The sequence below is a fragment of the Melanaphis sacchari genome, unplaced genomic scaffold (genome assembly GCF_002803265.2).
Source record: "Melanaphis sacchari strain LSU unplaced genomic scaffold, SCAv2.0 Contig0_pilon_pilon, whole genome shotgun sequence".
Taxonomy (NCBI): Eukaryota; Metazoa; Arthropoda; class Insecta; order Hemiptera; family Aphididae; genus Melanaphis; species Melanaphis sacchari.
In genome coordinates this window covers 22417585-22444372 of record NW_020270366.1, presented here as the reverse complement: position 1 = coordinate 22444372, position 26788 = coordinate 22417585, and the positions used below count along the sequence as shown (strand labels likewise).

At 27.0% G+C, this 26788-nt stretch overlaps 2 protein-coding genes across 4 annotated transcripts in view; one reads left to right on the top strand and one right to left on the bottom strand.

Annotated features, from left to right (window-relative positions):
• Window positions 1-26788, bottom strand: part of LOC112601567 (protein artichoke-like) — a 106072-nt gene that overhangs the window by 18285 nt on the left and 60999 nt on the right. The gene's annotated exons all lie outside the window — the stretch shown is intronic.
• Window positions 10353-11738, top strand: LOC112600511. The gene is made up of 2 exons (XM_025347757.1): window positions 10353-10677; window positions 11401-11738. Exons 1-2 carry the CDS (start codon window positions 10353-10355, stop codon window positions 11736-11738), a joined length of 663 nt encoding a protein of 220 aa, XP_025203542.1.

Here is a 26788-nt window from a genome sequence, read left to right as displayed (position 1 = left end):
TAAAAAAATAATTGCAATATTTTCGGAAACAATAATATGAACTTACTATAATAATAAAAATAAAATAAATTACTAATAACTACATAAAATAAGCATATTACTTAGTGATAAAGGCTGATGAATTGTTTTCGTAAAATTATTTTTCATATTCAATGATATATTATCATTGAATTTAAAGTTTAAATTTTAACATATCTATAATTATTATCCACTCAACACTTAATACATAGAAGAGTGGTACCCACTTGTCAAACTTCTTTATATTATATACGATTATTCATACTTTTATGAGTTTATTTGCATTGCATTTCTTCTAGATAAATTATTAGGTTCTTATAATAATTGTCATTTTATGATAATTTATTATTGAAATAAAATTAAATAACTAATAATATTTTAGTCAAATTATTATTTGTTGAAATACTTAATTTTTGAAAAACATTATTCGTCATTATGCAACATATACAGCTATTTGTAGCTTTAAAATTCTTACCATACAGTCTTAACAACCTAACCTTTTAGTTAATTACTTGTAGATATAAATAATAAATATTGACCATCTATCTTGGTATTATAAGGTAGTTTTTGTATATTAACAGTAAAATAATAATAGTATACATACTACTGCTTAAGCAAGTCAAAGGAACATTCTACAAGTGGCTACGGAACATCTCTCCCTAAAACTTTGACTCATAAATACCTGATGTGCGTCGGAGCACCGGAACACGCATGTTGGTGTTGGTATATCTAACAATAGACAGAATAGTCAGAATTTTATTCAAACTAATAAAACCTAGCTTTAGTAAAAAAAAAAAAAAAAACAAGAAAATTGCATTTAAGATCAAATAGCTTTAATCAAATACGATGGATTTAAATTTAATAAAAACATCAATGTAATGATGATTTTGAAGAGAACAGATAGGTTTAAAGTCAAATGTCGACGTAAGACCCGATTAGTTGTTAGTAATATGTATTCAATCCAGATGACAGTAGTTAAAAGTGGGTCAAAGAGCCAGTCAACCGATGATTCAGTCTATATAGGAACGTCGCAAACAGTGTATATAGTTTACAAAGCAGTGAGAAAATTATGTGACATTTTTTTGTACAATATGCGATGTAGTTATGTCTGTTCACGAGTTTTATATGAATTACTTTGCTAAGAATGCTGATCGTTAAAAAAACTCGATAGGAGATACAAAGTTGTGAACAGGAAATGCTAAGAGCTTTTGCAGATCTGTGTGACGTGTTACAAAAAGCGTATTTAGAAATTCGTCGTCAGGAGTGAACATATTATAATCGCGGTCGACTACACACAGTACACACACACACACACACACACACACACACACACACATACATGCGCGCACGCCGCCGATAAAATGGATTAAATAACCAAAGTCCTGATACATATGACCTACGTGTAAAATATCGCACAGGTTTTCTGTACGTATGTAACTTTTTCTAAATAGTTTACCATTATTACAATAACGGTGGATCATGCAGTGGTTTATTCACTATAGATGCACTATGCATTTTTCCGTTTTCGTATATTCTAGGACAGTTCTCGAATAAAAAGAGAATTCGTTTACCAGGTAGGGCCCTGAATGACTGGTTTATTTACCGAACTGATGGCAAAGTTTGAGTATCGTTCGAGTGTAAGCTTTATTTCGGAATCGTGGCTGCTGGAAACGATATATATATATATAACGAATCATAGTATGGTGTTTTGGTTTCATCAGAGAGCACTTTGTCATCTTATTCGATTGATAGATTTTTATTTTTCGCATATATATATATATAAATGTAATATGCTACTAAATAAACCAACAATAAAACTTTTCGATATTATACAATGAAATCACGCCTACTTGGTACTAAGTTCTCCCACGTAGCAATTCCATTATAAAAATTTCATATATAATATGCGAATGTAGGTTTATTTTATTTTAACAATCTTCGTAGTTGTCACGAAATTCATGGAATTCAAATGCATAAAAAATGTAACACATACGCTTTAGAGGGAACTTACACAGACACCATTCATCTCATCGTTGCTATGAGAACCAAAGTTTTTGAAAAAACCATACATAATTATTATATATACGCGATTATTCAGTTTGTGTGGTATATTATTCGTACCGTGTATTATATACTATACCCGGGGGTTCAATCGAAATAAATGAACACCATATCATTATTATATTTTTTTTGGCCAAAAGTGCGTTTGACAGTTAATTTTGCGACCGCGCTTGTATATATTGTTTATATATCATAAAATAGTAAAAAATACAAACGCTACGTATTTGGTCAGTTTACAATTTCCACGAAGCAGATGATTTTATTTTTCGTTTGTTTATTTTACTTTTACTAAATTTTGTTTGTATAGGTACGGTTTTGTTTTTTATATTTTATAAGGATTCAGAGAATGAGGATAATTGCGTACATATAATTATTAGCACAGGTCGGATTTAGTGATAAATTCTATTTTTTCAATCTCAACTTTACATTTAGAGCGGCTACCAAAATAGTCACGTCACAAAAACTTTAAGGATTACACATATTCATTAGTTATTAGTTAATCGTATATGTAAATACTAAAATGCTATTCATGTACGAAACTAATAAATAATGTCTTTGTAGCTCGACATGATCCCAAATATTCTGCCCTTAACGTTAAAATTGACATTAATTGGTCTTGGTATTAGAATGTAAAATAACTCGCTTGAGAAACAAAAACCGAATAAAACACAAAAATATTACTTACTATTCAATTTCATAATAATTATTTTACTAGTTTCAACAAACCATTACATTGTGTATACGAGTAGGCTGACTAACTTTTAAATGATATATTTAACACGACATTGTACATTTACACATCTGTTTTATATTTTTATCCAATAATAATTTATTAGTATTATATTATTAATACAGTTGTTACATAAAAAACTTGCTAAATTAAAAAAAAAATGTCAATATAGTTATCATTGCTATACAGATTGAACACGACTGGATTTAAAAGTTATACAAAATATAATATAGTGACGCTCACTAAACATTTGTCCAAAACTCAATTTAAACGAGATAGCGTTCTTTGAGTGATCGAATCATTTCAAGAGGAGATAGATAGTATTTTTACCTCATATATTTTTTAAGTTGAAAATAATACGATTCAAGAGCTTCTCGCTTATGGTATAAAGCGTTATAATTGAATTTTGGTTTTTTTGGCTTATTTTTATCAAACTACAACCTTTTAATGTATATTATGTATAAGTAATTTTAAATCGATTGATATGTCTAGACATAGTAAAAAAAAAATTAACAGACTTAACATATTTACATTTTTCATCATTGTATTATACAAACATTTTAATAAGATACGGATACAAAATACATATATTTCTTATTGTAGAAGATACCAGATAATTATATTATGAATATCTATTTTATTTTCTGTAAGAATTAATATGAATATTTATTTTTATACGTAGAAATAAGGTACAGTAAACTGTATTTTATAGATGTTATTATTATGTTTTTAATTATAAATATAAGAAAACATATTTCTAAAAAAGAATATTTTTGTAGATTTAAAAGTATCTATTTACCTGACCCAATAGACTTAATGCTTATTACCCTAAGTACTAATAGGTATACGTTAATATCAAAGAGATAAGAAAAATTTATAAAATTATTATTTTTACGTAAACAAATTACTTTAATGCATTTTAAAAATCACCTATTATTATAAAATGTAGTTTAGGTAGTTTCTTTTGTAGAAGTATAGATAATATGTTTTAGTCTATAACATACAGTGACTGCCAAATACACAAACATTTTACTTTAATCATTGTAAGTACTCAACATTATTGTTGAGAACATAATTTAAAGGCTTAAAAATATTAAATTCCTTAAATTAAATGGTTGAAACGGATAATGAAAAATATTTAACTGTATATTATACTACGTATTATTAACTCATAATTAAAAAATAAAAATAAATACGTACTTAAATAAACGGGAATATTAAGTATAAAAACCAATTATTTAACGATGTTTGATTTAGAGAACTAATTATAAAAAATAATGACTAAATCGTAGTGAATTAATATAGCGTGGATATGCATACTATTACATTGATTGTGGAAAACGTATGCCATGTATATAATATGTTTATATACAGAGCATCATTATTTTATAGACTTTATTTTTTACGGATTAAATCACAAGGACAATAACGTCGTACTATTTATATACAAAATGTCTGAAAGAAACCTATAATTTACCATGTACACCACAAAACTGTGCGGTGTGTTTATTCAATATTGATATTTTATTTTAGATATACCTATACGTAATAGTATTTTCGAACAATAATCGTCGTAAATTACCTGTGCCTCAATATTCTGCGATTAAAATATCAAAACCAGTAGCGCCTATATATGTATAAATACAAAATATTACGATCCTGTTTGCAGTGTGAGTAATGGGTCACGGGTAGTGGTGTAGCTGGAGAAGTATATTATTATGATTAGGAATGGGGTAAGGGTATTTCAAATTTTACGATGTTCGAATGGTTTTACGTCGGCGTCAATGTAAAACGGACTTTGCGGGTAATCATTATTATAATAGTAATAACTTATAACTAATAAGACTATAAACCTTGTTCATTAGACTAAAATGTATGATTATGGTACTAGAATACATCAATGTTGTAAAATGAAAATTCCCGCAGTTAACACAATAATATAATATAAAATAAATTATAGTTATCATGTATTAAAAAAACCTTACATACCAAATTATAATAGTATTATATAATATGATGTCAACCCACACGCATAGTTCGCAAAGTTAATAATTATTTTACTAAAGTTGTCCATAAAATTATATATATATACAATAATAAAATATTTCGCTGGTAATTTAATTCGTTTGTTATTAACTGCCGTTATAATATAAAACGACATCCGAGAAAATGTGCTCATTTTATCTTCAGACGGGTGTACTACTTAAAATTTATTGTTATTGTATTTTCCTCCAAAAAATGCCATGTCGATTTCGCCTTCAAAAATTAAAAGAAAAAAATATCCATAAAATTCACAAACATATAATATATTATATACTATTATATTAAAATCATAAAATCCAAAAATCCACAAAATATTTACTTTTATTTAAGAAAATACATATCTCAATATTTAACGTTGCTACCAATTACCATCAGTGTGAGGCACAGAATGAACGATATCCACGAGTGCATTTTTCTTTTATAGACTTTTCGCACAATGCTCGTAAGTCGTAAGTCATGTCAAGATTTAGTATTGTTACTATTAACTTTTATTATTCTTAGTAACGCATATACTTGAATAAAAATAAATTATTTGAGGATGTTTTGGTTTTATTATTTTATAGTAAAAATTCTCTCAAGTACCTATTCAATTGAATAATAAATATATCATACATATGAATAAATATTAAAATATTTTATAACCTTATGTATTTAGTTTATTAACTTAATGTTTTTTCTTTTCCTCATGTTTGCAATAGTTTTGTCATACATATTTGTAACGCTACACATATTATAGTTTTTCATCAAATTTATTATCGTATTTGTATTACTATTAATTTTTAATTTTGTCGTGAATATTTATCTGACGATCATAGTTTATCTCAATACTTATCTTACACAAGTGTAGTTCTAGTATTCTACATTTGATATATTCAATTGACATTAAGTCAATATATTATAGAAGCTATATTATTACACAAGCTATTTAATTGCTTGTTACAATTGTGTACAGATTTTATTTATGTTATTCGATAAAATGTTGTTTACTGAACATTCTATGTTCATTGTTTGTAAAGAAGATAATTTATTGCAACAATATAGTGGGTGCAAAATTTTAAAATTAAAATACTTATAATAATAATAATAATAATAAAAAAAAACACTAAATAAATATGATATATAATATAAATAGGTATATATTATAAAAAACGCACGAAAGAAATAAATTATACCTAAGTATGTGCAAAATATAAAAAATAAAAATAAAAACCATATAATTGTAAAATCAAAATGGGATATATTTTTACTAGTGAAGTATAATTTTTCAAAAACATAAAAGAATGAACAAATACCTTTTGAAAATGTTACATGTTTATTTTAAATTGCAAACACGTTGGGCCAGTATTCTTTGTTATGTTTTTCTTTGCTTTGTAAGCGAGTTTGAAAAAAAAAAATGAAAATGACAGTGAACAAAAATAAAAATGTAGAGTTTAAGTTTGAAATGTTTTTGTATAAAATTACAGTTATACTTTATGTTAGCAAATATCAAAAAGATACTTGAAAGAATATACATTTTTTCAAACAAATCATAATATAACCTAAACATTAAACCGAAAGTTAATAATTTTTCCGTCCACGATGTAGGTAAGATAACAATACTGATTTTACAATAGGTAGGTAAAAATGAAAATCTATATTAATAATTATTGGTTTTTGGTTTTATGAAATATATTTTGTATATATTGTAACTAGCTATTTATACTAATTATAGCAAACAGAAATGTGTATTTTCTAGTATTTATCGTAACAAAGAATTTATGAAGTTCTAATGCTTTTATATAATAATATCAGTAAAATAGTGAGCAATACATATTATATACCATTATATTTGTATTGTAAAAATAATAATTTGATAAAATGTGATTTTCAAACGATCCCTTTGTCAGATAATTTTGTGTCGATTTAGGATCTTAACATGTTAACAATAAGAAATAACAAACACGGCGACAATATTATAATGAACGTTTACAGCAATGCCGCATATACATACTGCAACATTCTCTAATATCATTTTATGCCATAAACTACTCGATACTTTGTGCAAATTTGTTTTTATATTTCTTTGATTTCTTCACGACCCTATTATTACAGTTTTTTACTGTGTACAGAACACGCTATTGGTTAAAACAGCGTCTGCGTGTAGAATACACAATACCATTTATGTTATATTGTCATCAGTACTCATATATTATGATATACTAATGGGGTTGGATAAGAGTGATAAAAGGGAGAAAGAAATTCTTTTTTATAGACAACTACTTTTTACCAACATGACATTGTAGTATGCACCGTTCTAAGTTATTATATTTTTATTGAATTCGCGGTGCAATTATTATCGTTGAACTGATTATAGATTTATCGGAAAATTGTATAGGATGGTTTTTGTATCACACCGATTCTCCACAAAAAATGAAATAATATGACAGTCGTCCACCGAATAATGGACGACGGAAGACCCACAGGCCGTAGTATATTTTTTTACAAATTGCTCGATCGAAAAACAGTAATGACTTACAACAATAGAACACTTCATTATAATTTGTCAGAGAAAAAAAAACAAATGTAACAAAGAATTGGTGGAAAAAAGAAAATGAAACTCTCATAGCTTTTGTAAACTTTTCAGGATAATGGCATAACTTCAATCTGTGTGTCACGACTCTTACGTATGTATTAAAATTATTGAAGTACCCATGCCTTATTATTTTTTTGATAATTAAAATATGTGTCAAAAAAGAATTAAATATAGTTATATGCAATCGAAAAACATTCACAGAATTGGCAATTGTTATTAGAAAATAATAATAATGGTTTTGACAAAACAATTTGTTTAATGACTCATTGAATTAGCGTGTATGACATTATACAATGCTTGTTGTTATAAAAATATAATAGTATTATATTATAATAATATTCATATTTTTCTCGGTTAAAATCTTTTGAATATTTAATTTTTATAACATTTTTACAAGTATTAATCCATATTATTGTTATCATATTAATTGTGTTTCATATAAGCTTATATTTTAAAAATAAATTGACAATCCTTATTTTTATCTTCTTATCTAAGTTATTTTTCTGATTATATTTATGATTATAAACATCGTACATTTAGATGAGTACTGAATGAATATTCCACTTTTTAAGAGTTTTTTTTTAAGTTTGAGTGAAAAGAGTAGTGTGAATATAAAAGACACCTAAAAAATCTTTACTTTTCATTCATAGATTTTAAACGCTACCAAAAAATAAACCATAATAACAAATTTTATATTTTTACGTAGTTCGACACAGTTTAAACAGTATATTTTTGAAGTCAATTTCTAACGCTCATTCCTATTCAACACCACTTCAAGATACAAATATTATGACAAATCGACTAAAGTATAAAATATTAAGACAAATCGCATAATATGATGGCTAAACATAATAAATGAAAGATGCACTTGAAAATGAATAGAAAAAATCGAATTAAAAGAGGATGTGCGTAAAAAAAAGGTCGCCTATATTATTGAAGACATCTAAATAATATTTATACAATATTTTATTGTTATACATACAGTAATGATATTATATTATTCAAACAGAATAGAAATTATTTTAGACCAGCAACGAGTGACGACGTATGACAGTTATCCGGATGAAAACATAATGGTGTAATATAATATAATATAATATACATACTACTCATCAAACTATAATATAATGTTATGACAGCATCTGTTTTACGGACGAACAATGGCAGCAATTTATACACGAAACGACGATAATAATGGGTATTATTATTATTATTATTATTACTGCTACTATACTACTATTATTAGTTTATTACGTTCGGTTCATTCGATAATAATTAACGGGAGCGCAAGCTCGCATGTCTCTGAATCCGTCAGATCGGAAAGACTGATTCGGCGTAAATTGCCAACAAACGATATTTACTCCGGATATCCTTCAAAATAATATATATTGTTATTATACTATATTATATTATAATGTACACAGCGTTCCTTGTCATTTTCTTTTATAAAATATTGTTTCAATATAGAGAAATTCAGACTTAAATTTTAGTTGCTATTAAAAATAATAATGATTGGGTTAGCTTCAAGTCGTTCTTGAAATTATTGTTGATCGTTCAATAATTTCGGCAAATTAAGGATATAAATGTCCTGATAATAGTCATAGCGGAGTTTTGTTTTGATAAACATATAACTATTCTATTTACGTGTTATCATTCGATAGCATAGAAAAACAAAACAAATTTCTTGTATTTCTGGTAACTTATTCGAACTTTTTTTCTCGCGCGATTAATATCGCTTCGCGATATACAACTGGCAGAGAGAAACAATATCATAAAAACTCTAAAATATTATTTTTATACAGTTTTCCATTTCACAACACCTATACATAAACAATAAATATACAGAATAAATATTGCATCTGACGTCTTTAACTGTATATTGACTATATAATATAATACGTATACACACATATATTATATATATATTCTAATAATATATATATATATATTATTAAATCAAAGATTATTAACTTATCGAGCATGGAAAAAAATATTTATGAAAAATCATACCATGAAAATCTCATGGATTTAAAATTTTTTTGTTTAAAAAATAAAAGGTCGAACGATTTCGACCTTTCCCTTCGTTCTCCGTTTTCCATCCGATATCATTATTATCATTAGTGCTATCATCGCTGTTAATTGTTATTGTTTTTTTTTGTGTGTACAGTGTTGTGCCTTTTGCATATTATTATTATGTTTTGTCTTTGGTCGTGTAAATCGTCATTATTATTTAATTATTATTTTATTACTATTATCTATGGATACCTGTATTCGGCCAACGCCCTTATTATCATTGTTATTATTTTTCTTATCATTTTTGTCTCTGTCGTCTTCGTTTTTATTACTGTTGTTATTCTTGTTTTTTTCGCATGCAGTGCGCATCGTTTTCACAAATTAATTATTATATATACAGTAGAACCTCGATTATCCGAACCTCCGTTATACGAATCCTCTATTATCCGAACTATAATTTTCGTATCCGAACTGTAAAACTCGTATCTCGTAATCGGTTTATCGAACTTATCATAAAATTAGCTTTTGGTTTATTATTAGTACGTATTTTATGAGCGTGAATCATTAGTAGATAATTAAAACGCAATGAGCTTATCTAAATGATGTCATCGTGCTGAACTTGTCAGTTTAGTTCGGCTTTCTACCGAATTCACATCTTTATACGTACTAATATATTACGATTGTTAAGTGCATATCTAAAAATTAAAATGTCTAATAAACGTAAACGTAATGTTCTTACGATGGAACGAAAAATAGAAATTCTTGCTAAACTGGACAAAGGTGAGACTAGCGTATCTTTAGCCCGCCTTTATAATATAGGTAAAGCAACAGTTTCAGATATTAAAAACAACCGTCGTGCAATTATGGATTTTTCGTCGAAGATGGAGTGGTGATGGAATGAAAAGAAGGAAAGTTATGAAGGTCGCAAAATATCAAGATCTCGACAAAGCGATGGAAATGTGGTTTATACAAAAACGAAGCTTAAATGAACCAATTTTTGGACCACTCATATGTGAAAAAGCTTTCGAGATGAATACAAAACTTGGAGGCCCTGAAGATTTTAAGGCCAGCAGTGGCTGGCTTCATAAATTTAAATCCCGTCATGGAATACGTGAGTTACAAATTCAAGGAGAATTATTATCAGCTGATTCAAGTAGCGCTGAAAATTTTAAACAAACATTCCGCTTATTTGTGGAAAAAGAAGGATATTTTCAAGATTCCGTTTACAATGCCGATGAAAGTGGCTTAAACTGAAAAGCATTACCAAGAAAATCACTTGCTTCTTGCCAAGAACATGCAGCGTGTGGTTTTAAGGTATCTAAAGAAAGAGTAAAAATTATGACATGTGCTAATGCTGCTGGGATGCATAAATTGCTATTATTACTCATAGGAAAATCAAAAAAACCACGGTGTTTCAAGAACATCAAAAGTGTACCGGTAACATATACAGCTCAAAAAAATTCTTGGATGGACTCTAAATTATTTCTTAATTGGTTTGAAAATGATTTCATAAAAAATGTAAAAAAAATGGCGTCAGGATCATCATAAAACAGGTAAAGTGTTACTCCTACTAGACAATGCACCCACTCACCCATCCGCTGAAGTATTAAATTTAATTGATCCAGATTATCAAGTCATGTTTTTTCTACCAAACGCAACGTCTTTGATTCAGCCTATGGACCAGGGAGTGATTGAAAAGTTCAAAAGAATGTACTGAAAACAAATGTTGAGGAGACTTTTATTAAATAAAGGCACTGAAGAGAGTGTTGTTGCATTTTCAAAATCATTGAATTTGAAACACTGCTGTTACATGGTAGCAGATGCCTGGGAAAATTTGACTGAGGACAATTTACGAAATGCTTGGAAGAAATTGTGGGTTGCTTCTATGAAGTTAGAAGCCGAAGAAGAAACTGAGATCTAAATAGTCTTAATGATTTTGTTGATTTATTTAATGAAATTCCAGGATTTAATGACTGTAATTATGATGACGCTGTTGATTGGTTAGCAACTGATGTAAATGATCTAGGATATCAAATATTAGATAGTGATGAAATCATTTCTTTGTTGCAAAATGAAGAAAGTGAAAACAGCAGTAGTGATGAAAGTATGAGTAAACCAAAAGGACCATCATCAGCTGGAGCATTTGCTGCATTTGAAACTGGTATTGAGTGGTTTGAAAAACAGGCCGAATATTGTCCAACACAATTACTTCTCCTTAAACGTTTAAGAGACTTGGCTGCAGAAAAACGCGTTGCAACTCATCGTCAAATGAAAATCCATAATTTTGTCAAAAAAATATAATAAACATTATATGTTCCTATGTATTTATGTAATGTATTTCTAATAATGTAATAAATTCTGATATTTCTAATAAAATATTAATAATAGTAATAAATATTTAATTATAACAATAATAAATTAATTATTAATAACGTATAATTTTTTTTTTTATTTCTAATATCCGAACTTTTGCATATCCGAACTAGGCGCGGTCCTAATTAGTTCGGATAACAGAGGTTCTACTGTACTACATTTTTGTTTTCGTTTGTCAATGCGACGTTTTTAAAAATAATATATTTATACTTTTCGCAATTATGGCATGAACTTTGGGTTTGTCCTACTCCTGTTGTCGTGCTATTGTAGCCAAGTTAATATTCCACCTATGATCTCTGGCATAATAAGGTAAGGATCTTTTGTCCGAGGCACCATCCACATCCTCATCAGCGTAAGACCGCCAGCACTCGTCGTGGTGTGTGTGAGGCCGCCCCGGTCGTCCAGTTGCAACCAGTCACTAATCAACCAATCATCAGCTCACCAGTCACCTGCCTTAGATATAGTTAATTTTAAGTGTAGTCCCAATTTGTTAATTCCCTCCTGTGGTCATTACACCAGACCGGATCGACCCCAGGGTCCCTCGGCCCTATTATATATATAAATTGTACCATCCTGCTTTCTATATTATTAAGCATATATATAACCCCGTACCACTGCGTCGTCGTCGTGCATATTAGTTGTCTACCCATCGTTACATCAACCGAGAATCTTTGATTGCCTACCAACATTTTATAAGAGGTATTATCGTTCTCGGGTAAACCGAGTGGTCCATCGGTTGTCTCGTCTGTCTTCGGCTAAAACAACTATTAATATAATTATATGCTTAGATAAAATTAAACGAAAATGAAATGCATTATTTACCTATATTTATTTTTTTTATAAAGTTGCGAAGCATGGTTGGTTATTTTTTAAATTAATATTATTATTATTTTTCAAATTTTATCAATAGTGATGTGCAACAGATTCTAGTTGAATATATATATATATATTATATTATACACATACATAATGTCGTTATTTAATTATTATTTTCAAATAAGCGTTACACGTACTTTTGATAAAACTTTTAAAAGTATTGAAAGATACTTTTGTTCGTTTATTCTGTAAGTCTGTTGTCTTTATAAAGTTATACTTTTTGAAAGCAATTTCAACGTTTAAAAGAAAAACATCATTCTACTCAATATATATATGTCATGTATACATACTTATGTATCTACGTCACACATACATAGAAATATATATAATATAATATATAAACGGCACATGTCAGTGTATGACATTTTATTGTTCTTTGCAGAAATTTATTTTATAGTTGCTTTTCGTGTCGGGAATACATTTCTCAGATCCATCATTAATTATATCCTGTCCAACCTACAATCACCGTACTCTTTGACACCCCCTGTGTCACAGTCATCCACGTGACCCATCGTTGATAACCTCCGACGTGACTGATTACTCGACAATGTACACTACCACCCTTTTACATGCAATTGTCCATAGGTATTGTATAACGCGCGTAGTAGGTACATTACGAACTGAGGCGTACCAATGAATAATAATAAACGTCATTCATCGAACATATATTAGACTTACATCGTTATTATATTAGGCATATTGATATTGTTTTTATTTCCAAAGCACGAGACATAATATTGACATTGTTGTTGAGACAACTGTCATCTGTGCGATTTATTCAAACTGTATAATATTTATTCTGCAGTATAATATTATATGGCAGTATTGAATCATATTTGATATTTATTTATTTTTTATGTTTTATACATAAAGGGTATTTTTTATTATTAAAAAATATATACTGTTGACCTCATGGCTCATGTGCAATTTCGGGGGTGCACAACGGCTGCCACGACGACGCATCATACATATTATATAGTTCCTTAGTGGTAATGTTTGTATTATTATTCGTTCTCTACAACGAGTTTGGTATAGACGCGTTGAGTTTTAACTTTTAAGACGACGTCTCACAGTTTAGATCTTAATTGACGCAAAAAAAAGTTCTTCGGTATTTTTGAAGTAATTATGGGAGGCTGTGACTTTTGTACGAAAATATTTCGACCACAATTATTAGGGTCTGTTAAGGTTTTGTGTATCATCAGAACTACTATAGTCCTTATTTCTTTTGAACCAACTCGTAACTCATTATCATTTTATGCATGGCAGTGTCGTTTTTGCGAATTATAACACATGCTATACAGCAAATAAATTCAATTAAAAGAAAAAAATAATAATAGAAAAAAAGAGAAAAATTATTATCATAAAAATTCACGAAATAAAAAAAAAAGAATCATCGAAGAAATAATAAACATATTATATTAAAGAATATACGATTTTATAAGAAGAAAAATAAAATATCAACTTGGGAAAAATCAAATATTATTTTACTACCATGTAATATTTTTAACGTATTATAATATTTTGTTTAGCCAAATAAGTAACTAAAAATACAATAATACAATATTTCCAAAAAAAAAAAAACTTGAATTTATAAATACGGCAGTTGTGAGTAAATATTTTATATTTCATACTTTTTTAATAAATTATACTACACAGAATTATATGATATATTATACGAAATAGAAATAGGAATCAAAGATACAGTAGTAACTGTATTAAATTGTATATTTTTCACAAATTATAGTTTAAGCTTTAATAGCAATATTTGATAAAAATAAAGTATTGTATCATATATTATAAAATTAAATTAAAGCGAATTGGTTTTAAATATTGAACACAATATTTCTGAGTAAATAATTTATATTTTATATTTCTTCTTAATAAATTAAACAACATATCATGTTATTATAAATGGATGCAAGAACGTAATTTTATATTAATTTTAGTGAATATATTTCAATTAAAATTATTGATAGATATTGCATCTTATTTTTATTGTTTTTAATATTATGCAACGCTACATCGTATATCATAATAATATTAATTGTTTTGCATAATTTAATGATATTTTATCACTATAAAATTATTACATTTTTTTTAGTTAAATCGAAAATAAATTGATGTGTTATGATGGTAACATTTATTTTTACGGTATTAAGTAGGTACTCTATAATCTATATTAAATAAAACTAGATGTGTATTTCAAAATCTTAATCATCGTTTTTTAAATAAATATTTAAAAGTTATATTATATTTTATTTCATTATAAATAGCATAATAACTTTTATATTAAATTTATTATGCATTTACTGATATAAACAAATACATTAGGATTTAGGAAGTGATTTTTTTCTCAATATACAAGTTAGTTAAATAAATCCCATTATAAAATATATATTGCATATTATTATTTGTTATGTTCATACGAAAATATGTAATAATATAATATAATAACTACTATACAAAAATAATGATAATTCAGCCAAAAAAAAAACATTTATAACAATTCTCACAGTGCAATATTATTTTTGCATTATGGTATGATTCATGTATAAAATTACGTATAGTACATATATGATAAAGTATGTATATGAATATATAATACACTTTTAATTTAGTGTTTAAAAACAGTTACAGGGTGAATTTAAAGTTCTTCTGAAAACGTTTCGCAAAAATAGTAGTATTATTTAAGAGTTAACGCTGGCAGTTAATGTATTGTACTTTAGCAGAGCGGGTATGCAATTCAAAAATTACGAGCAGGAAAATAACAATTGTGGATGGTTTTTGTTTATAGCCAGAGATTGCTTTTCACTATTATATTTTGTGAATTATACATCTCTTGAATAGTTCTGGCTCAAAATGAATTTTCCTAGTGTTAGAAGTTATTATACGTGTACATACCGTTGGTCGTTGTTTTATGAGTGGTTATAGTTACAACTTATAACGATGTTTTGTAATAGTGCAATCATTCATTCACATTTTCCAATAAATTATGATACACAACGCTTATAATATAAAAAATAAGATTTAAGAAAAGTATTCAAAAGTTGTTTAAGAGGTGTCTTACTTTAAAAGAGAATAGAATAATGACATTTTGGGTAAAGAGTGCTCGTTTTGTTCTTCTTTGTACAAATCGATCAGAGTATTGTTTTAAAATTAAACGTTTTTTTTAACGATCAGTGTAATTGAAAACTAATGTTAAATGTAAGTAAATTTGATATTTAATTTTTAATTATTTCATTAGCAGACTACGAATATTGCCACAAAACTACTTAATTTACTAATATCGTACAGAAAAGAATAGATAATTTTAAAACTTTGAAAAAGAATAAAATTGGCGAGATGAATAAATCAATTTTTAATTAACTTATGGATTTTATCATTCTATTGATTCCATTAATTCTATTTCTAACGCTTTTATGTTTAAATAAAACTGGGATAAATATTAAATATTAGAAATATAAAAGGGAAAACAACTTAAAAATTCAAAATAGTTGATATTGCTGAAGAAAATTTGATATGGAATGCAATAACTTAATTATAAACGACGTTTTTCCACTGTATCAAAGTTAAGAATAGATTAAAGAAGATGTTACGTAAAATTCAGCCCCCACGAAAATATGAAAATTTAAATATAAGGAAACGTAGGTACAGCTTTTTTCTGGATTTTTTAATTTATATTTAAGACCTAATTAGTATATAGAACATACTATGATTGAATTACAATTATCAAATAATATAATGTACTTGCAAAATTCAATAGAGGGATTTCAAAGAATGTTTATCAGTAAAAATAAGTCGGCGTAATTTTAAATAATGAAAAATCATTGAATACTATGTTTAAAACAACGGAAAATCGATTGGCGTCATCAGATTAAGTCAAAAAATACGATTTTTCATTAAAAAACCTTTATTAAAATAGTCAGTTGATGCAAAACGTACTGTTTACTATAGATTCTGTAGTAAAAGTTAAAAAAATAATTGTCAAAACGTGATAATTACATCAATTTTTCAAAACGTACTATTTTAATCCTTATGAAAAATGTACTATCACCCATGCAAATAATATAAAAAGGAAAATAAATAAATGCAAAACATACTATTTAAAAAAAATGACCAAGGTTTAATTTTAATTTTTTTTTTATACTGTTAGATTTTATTAAATTAGAGAGTTTTAGTATGTGTTAAAAATTAAAAGTTATTTGTTTATCATAGTATCAAATTTCTAACTTAAATATAAAAAAAATCGTTTAAAACTTTGATATTTTAATTATTATGCTCACTAAAACTTTATGATTACCTAGGTCTAAACAATGAAGCGCTGAATTATTATTGAAAATGTATCAATTATTTAGTTTTTAAATTATCATAACTATAAATAGTTTTTTCCACTAATTTTGATTTGATTTATACTTATTTTATTTACATTTGTTATAACATATAACTATGTCGAAGAGAATTAAGGTTATGATGGATAAAGGGAAAAGTAAAGTAAATACCTAAATCTAGTAAAAAAAAGTATATAATAAATGAAAATTATCATAATTTCTGAGATTTTAATCTTTTGCATACAACTAATATTATAGTAAAATTACCAATTACTATAACTTATATTCTCGGGTAGTTGATGTTAAGCAACAGAATATTAAAGTTATTAATAATATTGATAAAAATAAGGTTATATATACCTATATAAATTGTATTTTTTTACCTATTAATTTATAAATATTATGATAATTTAATAATTACGGTATTAATAGTAACCTATAACGTTGTTTTAATTGCGTTATAATAATTAGATACTAATTTTTAGATTATAGTATTCTTAAGATTTGAATCGTTAGACCACCGATATTGTTTTCTAAAATATAGAAATTATGAATTATATGTTTTTTCAAAGATGAATCTGGAACACAATGGCTACAGGTATCATAATCAGATATTAGTAGGTATATAATTATTAATAGAAATACAAAAAAAAAAAAAAAAATGAAGTTTTAATATAAAACCGTAATCTTGGTACGTATTGTATAAGAATTTTGTATAACTACCAAAAACTAACCGTATAAAAATACCAAAGAAAATAATATTAAGAATTTGTTGACGAGATGATAATGACCATTGAGTTATTTTATTATAGTGTTTTATTCATAATATACTTATCACTTGACACATAATATATTTTCTATTTAGTAAGCTAACAGGTTTTTTTTTTATATTTAAGTGTTTAAACATTATTTTTTGTTATAAGTGTTAAATATATTTTAACTTATTCAAGTTTGAAGGTATAATATTTTAATTAACTTAATGTTACGTACTTAATTAAGTCCGAAAGTATTCCTTTAATATTTTATCAATATTATATTTGTTTAGATTTTTTGTTTTAGTTTTAATATTTTAAGTATTAACAACTTAATACTTGAATGTTATCTCTATTTTACTAATTAAAATGTATATTAAAATATATTATGATAGTCTTCCTTTAATTTATGTAATTAATAGATAATTACTACCAGTTTCTTGTGTTTTATATATTTTCTTAATTTAATAAGTATTACTAAAGTGTAAAATAACACTAGAGTCAAAAAGAAAAAAAAAATTTCTTAACTTCAAATTAGATTAAATTATATTCATAGTAGTACTTAATCAATAGGAATAGAACGTTTTATAAAAATGTCGGTAAAAACGTACTATTCTTACCATCAAAGCAAAATGTAATATTTTGTTATAAATAGTACGTTTTGATCGAATTAAAAATTTGAGAAATAAAATGAATTTACTTAACGGATTTTTTTTTATCTATTTTCAAACATTTCTTTAACATTAACATCTTAATTATTTAATGCACAACAGAAAATGATCTCCTCTGAAAGATATGTTAAACACGAATAGTACGTTATACATTGCCGCCCCATATATTTTATCATACTCGCGCACACTGCGCCCGGTGAACAACGTAGATAGTCGTGGTCTGAAAAATTCCCAAAGCAATTTCATTCTCAGTAATTGATAACACCCAAAGAACAATACATAAATATAATATCATTATAACAGCATTATATGCGTGAGCGTCATTCATAGTATTATAATATTATTGGCTTGACACTAACACGCGGTGTCCCGAGGGCTCATTGTTCGCACCCACAACCGGCGTGTTACGCAGTACACACTCGTGCCCGTAGGTATTATGTTAAAGTCGATAATAATAATATAGTAATAGTAATAATGATGATTATGGTGATTTAATATAGTAATAATATCCCGACGGATGCTCGTTGTTCATGTATGTACGGTGTTAATTCGTAAACAACGTGTAGGCGTAACCATCCAAGCGCACATCGTGTAACGTCGACTCTTTACAATGGCGTAAATGTAGATTTCGGTTGAACCCAATGCGGATACTATTATACACGGGTATAATATATGAAAATCTAGGAAAACGTTTTTGGACGAAAGATTCGCTGCTTGGAAAACCCGACGGGACGAACAGTGTGTAAACAATTTGTATTAAAATAATGCCGTCACCGCAACGTACGATTATTATAGACGTACGCGATTTTAGCGCAAGACGTAAACTGCACTATTTTTAAGATCGTGTTGCTAAACAACGGGCCGATATAAGAGAACTAGCATATAGTCATGATTTTAAATGCAGGTTAGGTTGTGAATACCACGCAGAGATGAAATCGCTAAAACTGTTTAGATGTGTGTCATTCCGTAAGTGTATTAAATCGGAAAACGCGCTGTAACGTTTATAATGTGTCGAATTGTTCACGGTTTTTGGACGTACGAAAATATAATAAATAATTGCGAGTAAAACGTATCGTAAAGTATGAATAGTTTAAATTTTGAAACATGGCATCGTTTTACACAATGTGCACACCGTTATTTCGTATATTATATCGTCAGTATTCGACTATAAACTGAAAACATTTTCGTTAAAAATAACGTCGTAAAACGTTGCGCGCAATTCGATAAATCTTGTCTTTTGAACTTACAAACGACGTCTTTCATTTTTTATTTATTACTACTATTATTATTTTTATTTAAAAAAAATATTTCATATGCATAAACTTATGACGGGATAAAATCTCTAAACGGAATCGTCTGACATTTCCTAAACCGTTCGCTCATTAAATCTTCTTTAATTATTTCCTGTGTTAATCGCTATGCACTGTAACAATATTACAATGATAATAATACGCTGTTGTTGGCTAAAAGTCGATAGTATTTTTTCGCTGTTTTCTCGTTTATCTGTCGACAAGGGCTAGAGAATAATATATATAATATACTTTTTAGCCACTATACGAGCATACAGTCCCGACGAGAGTTATAATATTATTTTTATTATTATTATCATCATCATAGAATACGTGCATAAACTTACGGTAGTACACTAGTACGATATCACCGCCAACCGCATACACGCCAACCTGCACGGGTTTAGGTCAACGCTCTCTTATGCGTATTTGTGCACACGATAAAATTTTATGACGACGGTAGTGGTGGCAATGGGTATCGTGCGGGAAGGGCCATGAGATTGTAAATATCGCACTAGACAGGAACCGAAAAACAAAACGAACGTACCCATAGATAATACTACGATGTCATAAAAATATCAGAAAGGGAAGGATAAGAGGGCCAAAGACGAAAAACCAAAAAAAAAAAAAAACCCCTTTCCGACGTATTTGCATTTCGATAAAATACATTCGAAGTCGTGACGTATAGCGGTGTGTTGGTTTGTGGTAGTGGCGGTGGCGACGGGTTCGTCGTCTAGAATAGCGTTGATTTTTTCGGGATATACGCACTCATACACTGACATACAAAACAACGTGCCAGAATATAAACGATGGTTTTATTGTATATCATAACGGTACCTGATGGGCATGATAATATATGTCGGAGGGCAGACGCGCGGAAGAAGGGACAGAACGATTCGGAGAAGAATGCGAATATTATTATTATTATTGAGTGGAAAATCCTATTTCTCCGAGTTTCGGATCGTGGCGCATAACATTATACATAAATACGTGTACAATAGCACAAAAAAAAATATTACAAACACAAATTATTACACATACACAAACATGGTATTATATTATTTGTATGCGCGTATAATAATAGGACGACCCAGAGAGAACCTGAGTTATTGCATCCCAACGCGTAAAACCGTCACGATAAATCTGTCAGTCTCCGACGCTATTATTTTACACATTATCCGTCTTTGCGGCGCTGTGAGGCGCATACGTGATTTAAATGTTCCGAACAGTTTCCGCCGACCCCTCCGACACCATATTCTTCTCAACGATACAAACCACCGCGGTATCACCTAACCAGCAAAAGAACGACGTCCGTCGTTTCACGATAAAGGCGCCTTTATTACAAATTTTCTTTTACCATACTAGAAAATAAAAACCGAATTGGAGATCGAAAATGATTGTCAAAATCTTTGCTTTTTGCTTGTATAATAATATTATAATACGTAATATCAATCACCGTTGCACAACTATTATCCAGTCGTGTGTTATAATTAGGGACCGGATTTATATGCAAATGCATATTTGTATTGGGATAAGCTTTTTGAAATCTGATGAAAATTGTCCCCCATTTAGATCACTCTTATTAAAATAACACTAATTTTATTTTGCATATTTTGCATATTTCAACGTTTTTACCTATTAAATGCATATTGAATGCATATTTGTAGTTTTAAAGTGTATATTATTATTTATAACACATATATTCGTTTTTCGTCGTATTTTCACGTTCACAGCCACATAATATCAATAAAATTGACACCGGTCGTTATTTCCAAAGAGTCTATGTGAAAACCGCGAAAATAAAACAGTGAAAACACTAATAGCGAAAAGTAAGAAAACCTATACGTATATACTTACAGATAATCGGAGGAATTTAACGTTTGAACACATTAAGGAACTTCTGATCATCCAATGCAATAAGGTAAAATATGAAATCAATTTTTGTTTCAGTGTTTATTAATGTGAGTTAATACTTTATAGATTGAAGATGTAAAATGTTAAATGGCAACGAAGACGACAAAATACTTTATAAGCTTTTTTATACTTTTTTAATACCATATTAATTAATAAATATTGTTACATAATTTTACATAATACATATCTTTACATAGGTTTAAACAAAACTTTAAATGCATATTTAAGTACATATTTAAAAATAAATACATATTTCTTAACATATTACAGCATTATTAGAAGCATATTTTGAGGATTTTTTGTGCATATAAATCCGGTCCCTAGTTATAATCCAACATTTCTTATTTCCGGTCTGCGACCATGTCCAATATAATATACATTCGAGTATGTGATAATTATACAAGCGATAAACGGTGACCATACTATACAATGACTTCGATATATTATAGAAAAATTCGACATATCAATATAAATTAACAAATAAATCCAATGCTGAGTAATCGGGATTGAAATAAAAATTCGGTATACATATGGAAACTTTGAGATACCATCATTAAAGATTATATTAAGTTCAACTGCAATAGGTTTAAAGATTAAAGTAATGACTAATAATATTATATTGTATTATTTTCGTTGTTATTAAAATATTATACACGTACCGAAAATGCGATATCTATAATCATATGATTAGATATATAATACAAATTGATTAGTTAAAATTCATAACACTATACCTGGAATAACTGATAAACGAGTATAAGAACTATCAGCCGAGTAGAAGTTTATAATTATATTGAACAGAACTTTTTAACACGATAATAATAAAATATAATTTATTATATTATTATGGTAATATGAATTTAAAATTTAAATACAAGAATTGTTTTAATTGTATGCATCAAAAATGTGTAATTCACTTTATTTACATAACAAAAAAAGGTCTTTTTTATCTAAATATATACATTTAAATTTAATTAAAATCATATCATATTGAATTATGTTAGACGAGTTAATAAATATTTCAGTTCATTGATATATTTTTTTTTATGTTATATATTGACCATTATGAAAGCACAATATTGTAACAAAATACTATATGATAAAGCATCTCTGTGAATTTCAAAAAGTACAAGTTACAATTATAATGTTACATTGTTATCAATACGAAACGAAACACACAAATGCGTACAATACTATATTATAATACTAGAACGTATTATAATGGATTTGAAAAAATACATTTTTAGTTTTTGTTATTCCTAGTGGCTTTTAGAAGTACTTTTTACGACTTTGATCTATGGCATAACAAACATGTAATAAATATTAAGATATTCTATTTAGATTTTTTATTCTAACTTTTACGATGTATAGTATAATCTTAATAATGGATGTTTACAGTGATCTTTTTCAAACCCATTATGATTACATGATGGAAAAAATAAAAATTGCTTAAAAACATAATGAAACTTTTGTAAAATTTAATAAATCATTGTTTGATTCATTTATTCCTATTTTTTTTAAAAATATTTTTGGCATGGAATTGATTATTAAGAATTTCACATATTATCAGTTATTGTGATGGTGGAATTATAACAGAAAATGTTAATACTATTTATTAACTCAAGTTAAATATTAAAGAAAATTACTGTCTTTTTTTTATTGGTGAAAAATAATATAAATGATAATTAAATATTATTCGATATTAAATATTATCAATTCAGCGAAATGAATATCGATGGTAATAGTTATAATTTTGAATACAAATGTATATTTTTTAATGTTTGTACTATTTTGAAGTAAAATTTAAAATTATTGAACTATCTTTATGAAAAATGTATAAACGATGATAAAAAGTAACTTTAACTTAATTTTGACTATACAAATTAAAAGTATTTAAGTATCGATCTATGAAATAGGACATTTTTATAACTTAACACTTGTATTACCCCTTAGCCATAGTACAATACTATTTTAATATTTAAAATAACTGTAAATACATACAGTTTAACTAAGATAAATATAAATTCTACATGAATTGAACAGTAATTTGAAATACTGAAGCGATGAATAGTAAGTACATTTCATAAAAACGGTATTACATTTAAGGAATATAGATGAATTTTGGTTGATATAAAAACATGTCTAGACTAATAGTTGAATAGTTTAAGTAGGTAACGATCGTCGATATTTGACGTATAATCTTAATTAAATAAATTTGTAAAATAATCAAGTAAAATAAAATATTATATTTCGTGAAGTAGCTTATACCTAATTACTATGCTTCGGATTTGAATAGATGACACGATGTATACTAATTAATTATAGAACAAAAAACAAGATATTGTTAGTAAAATATCTAAAGGAAATGTTTTTTGAATAATATTTATTAAACATTATATCTGTAAATTTTTATTATAAACTTTAAAAACTACCATTCAAAACGTATTAAAATATATATTATATTAGCGTATGATAATATAATATTGTTTGTATTTATAACTTTTTGGAGTGGCGAAAAAAATAATTTTTATACTTAAAAACGTTGTGCAATCAATCAATTGTAATAAAGTTTGAAAGTATTGAGCGAAACTGAATGAGCCAATCAAATGTTAAGTCACTATTTAATAATAGTATACTACTAAAAAAAAAAAATATCAAAATTAGTATGTATAATTACTAAATTATTATAAATGATGATTAAATTTACGAATTTCAAAATATAATTTAAATATCAAACGTCAAACGTATTCCAAAAAATAAAATACAAATTGTTGTGTTTCACTTTCATAATGAGGATTGAGGACCCTAATATCCACAACATAGATACTATTAAATGTTTTTCCGTAGTTTCGTAATTTTAGGGCAAGAAAGCCATTGTTTAGTTATATTAAGTTTTATCTCAAATCATCATACCAAGGTGCAAGATACACTAAATATATCTCATCCATTTAAAAAAAATTGTAAGGCCAAAAATAATTAAAATATTTTTATTTTAGGCTATATTATAATATTATCGCATTATCATTACACTCCCGTGAATTTTGTTTTCTGTATAATTTCTTGCAACTAATGTAATAATTTCGAAATTACATTATAATTGTAAATATTATCATACTTTTGGACTTATATTTACTATGATCAATGAGTTAGAGGCAGAGATAACAAATCTCTGCGTTATAAAGTATTTATCATTTTCAAAAGTATCACATTTTTTTTTTTGTATTTAATTTAATGTGGATGTTTAAAAAATACCTTCTGTTTTAACACAAGTCAACAAATGTATGTTAGTTACAGTCTCGTATACGCTTCAATGATAAAACTGCTGTCGTGTACTATTTGAAGAATTATTGTTCTTATCTCGATTGTTACAATGATGTATGACTCGTTAGTTTTTACAAGTTTTGCGTTAGATGGCCAATCGATTGATTTGTCACAGAACAGTTTACATCAGACTATACTATAATGGGCTTTTGTTAACAATTAGAAAAAAAAATTCTTCTACTAAATATGTTTATACAAAACACTATAAAAAGTATATTCACTATGGCTGAATTAAATGATAAGAGAATATCCACTTAAATATTCGGATCGAGGAAAGTCGTAAATCTAGGAACTGGATTGAATTAAAAAATAACAAAACAATAGGTGCAATGCTTATCCGGAAAAAAATCCGTATACCAACATCAACAGCAAAACTATTTATATATAAGAATAATAATGTACATCACTAGTACTCAGTTTACAGTACTGTTTGTAGGCTAATGGCAATAATACTTTTATGGTACGAAAAATACAAGAGTAGTCAAATACATACTTTACTACAGGATACACACTTCACAATAAAATTTTTATATACTGCTGGTGGGTCGATAAATTTGAAAATAGCAATTATGTCCAAGTATCAAACGGCCGATTCTAAAATGACTATAAACCATGTAAATAGATTATTACACAGTGCATAGGTACACATATGGACATTTAATTGTGTTTAGGATTTATATTATTTAGATAATATGAAAAAAAAAATATCAAAATAAAAAATAAAAATATTAATATTGATAATGTTGTTATAAATACATAAATATTAAACTGCAATAGTAAATTATTAGATAATTTAAATTTGTTTGCATATCGTTTCGTTTAATAACATTCGAATATTAAACTATTTCGGATCATGAAGCACCCGTCACACTCGTTACACCGTCGAGTTTCGTAATATAGTCACATAATTCTATATACCCAAATTCCAAACGTCTCCTGACATACTCGCTATGCGACGATATCCTTATTATGCGTGCAATGAGATAAAATTGTTTATGTCATTTAATTTTTTAGTCTATTGAGCAAGTCTCAATTAGTAAGCATGATTATAGTTAGATATGCACGTGCTATTTTTATTAAAATTGTAGTCTGTATTGACTGTTGTCAAATTTCCGTTACTTTAGTTATTATTTTCGAAGTACGTAAAAGTGTCGGCGTATTATTGTTACACTGTAGGGTAACACTATTAATTGTAATTTATTATCGATATAGACATAAATGTACTTTAGTTAAATTGTTCCATTATCGGTGGTAGCATGTTAAAATTATTACAAATCTACGCAGTCAATACAAAGGATAATTATAGCCTTAATTACGTATACATATTTTGTAGTTGTATTCTGGTTAACCACACAATATATTCAAATGACGTGGGTGGCTAATAATATGACTTTGTATAAACATGTGTTAATATGTATACGAATATGAATATGAATATATACAAATATGTATATTGTATACTATCAATAACAGCGTGTAGTATGCTTGAAATTAGTAATAACACCATAATATATAATATAGCCAGAGAATATTTATTAGATACTTCTATAAATAAATTAAAATACAGTTAAGTTTGCCAATTTTCAGTTTATTTTTTAAAATTATTTTGTTTTTACTCACTTTGCTTATAATTATTAGATATATATTCATTAACTGGAAAATAAATCAAAAACATTAACATAATATTTTTATGAACTAATAAAAATGTATACACTTCATAATTTTATTTTTCTCTAAATTGTTTAAGAACTCAACACAAATTATGTAATTTTATAATATTTCTTTGATAAATTTCAAACAACTGTGTATATTAATAGATGTTATTAA

What these genes read in the sequence shown, in the direction of transcription:
- LOC112600511 (XM_025347757.1), top strand. Translation starts at nt 10,353, where the DNA reads ATGAAGGTCGCAAAATATCAAGATCTCGACAAAGCGATGGAAATGTGG. An exon ending in CGTTTACAATGCCGATGAAA is followed by an intron (nt 10,678 to 11,400) that starts GTGGCTTAAACT and finishes ATGAAATTCCAG; the next exon opens with GATTTAATGACTGTAATTAT.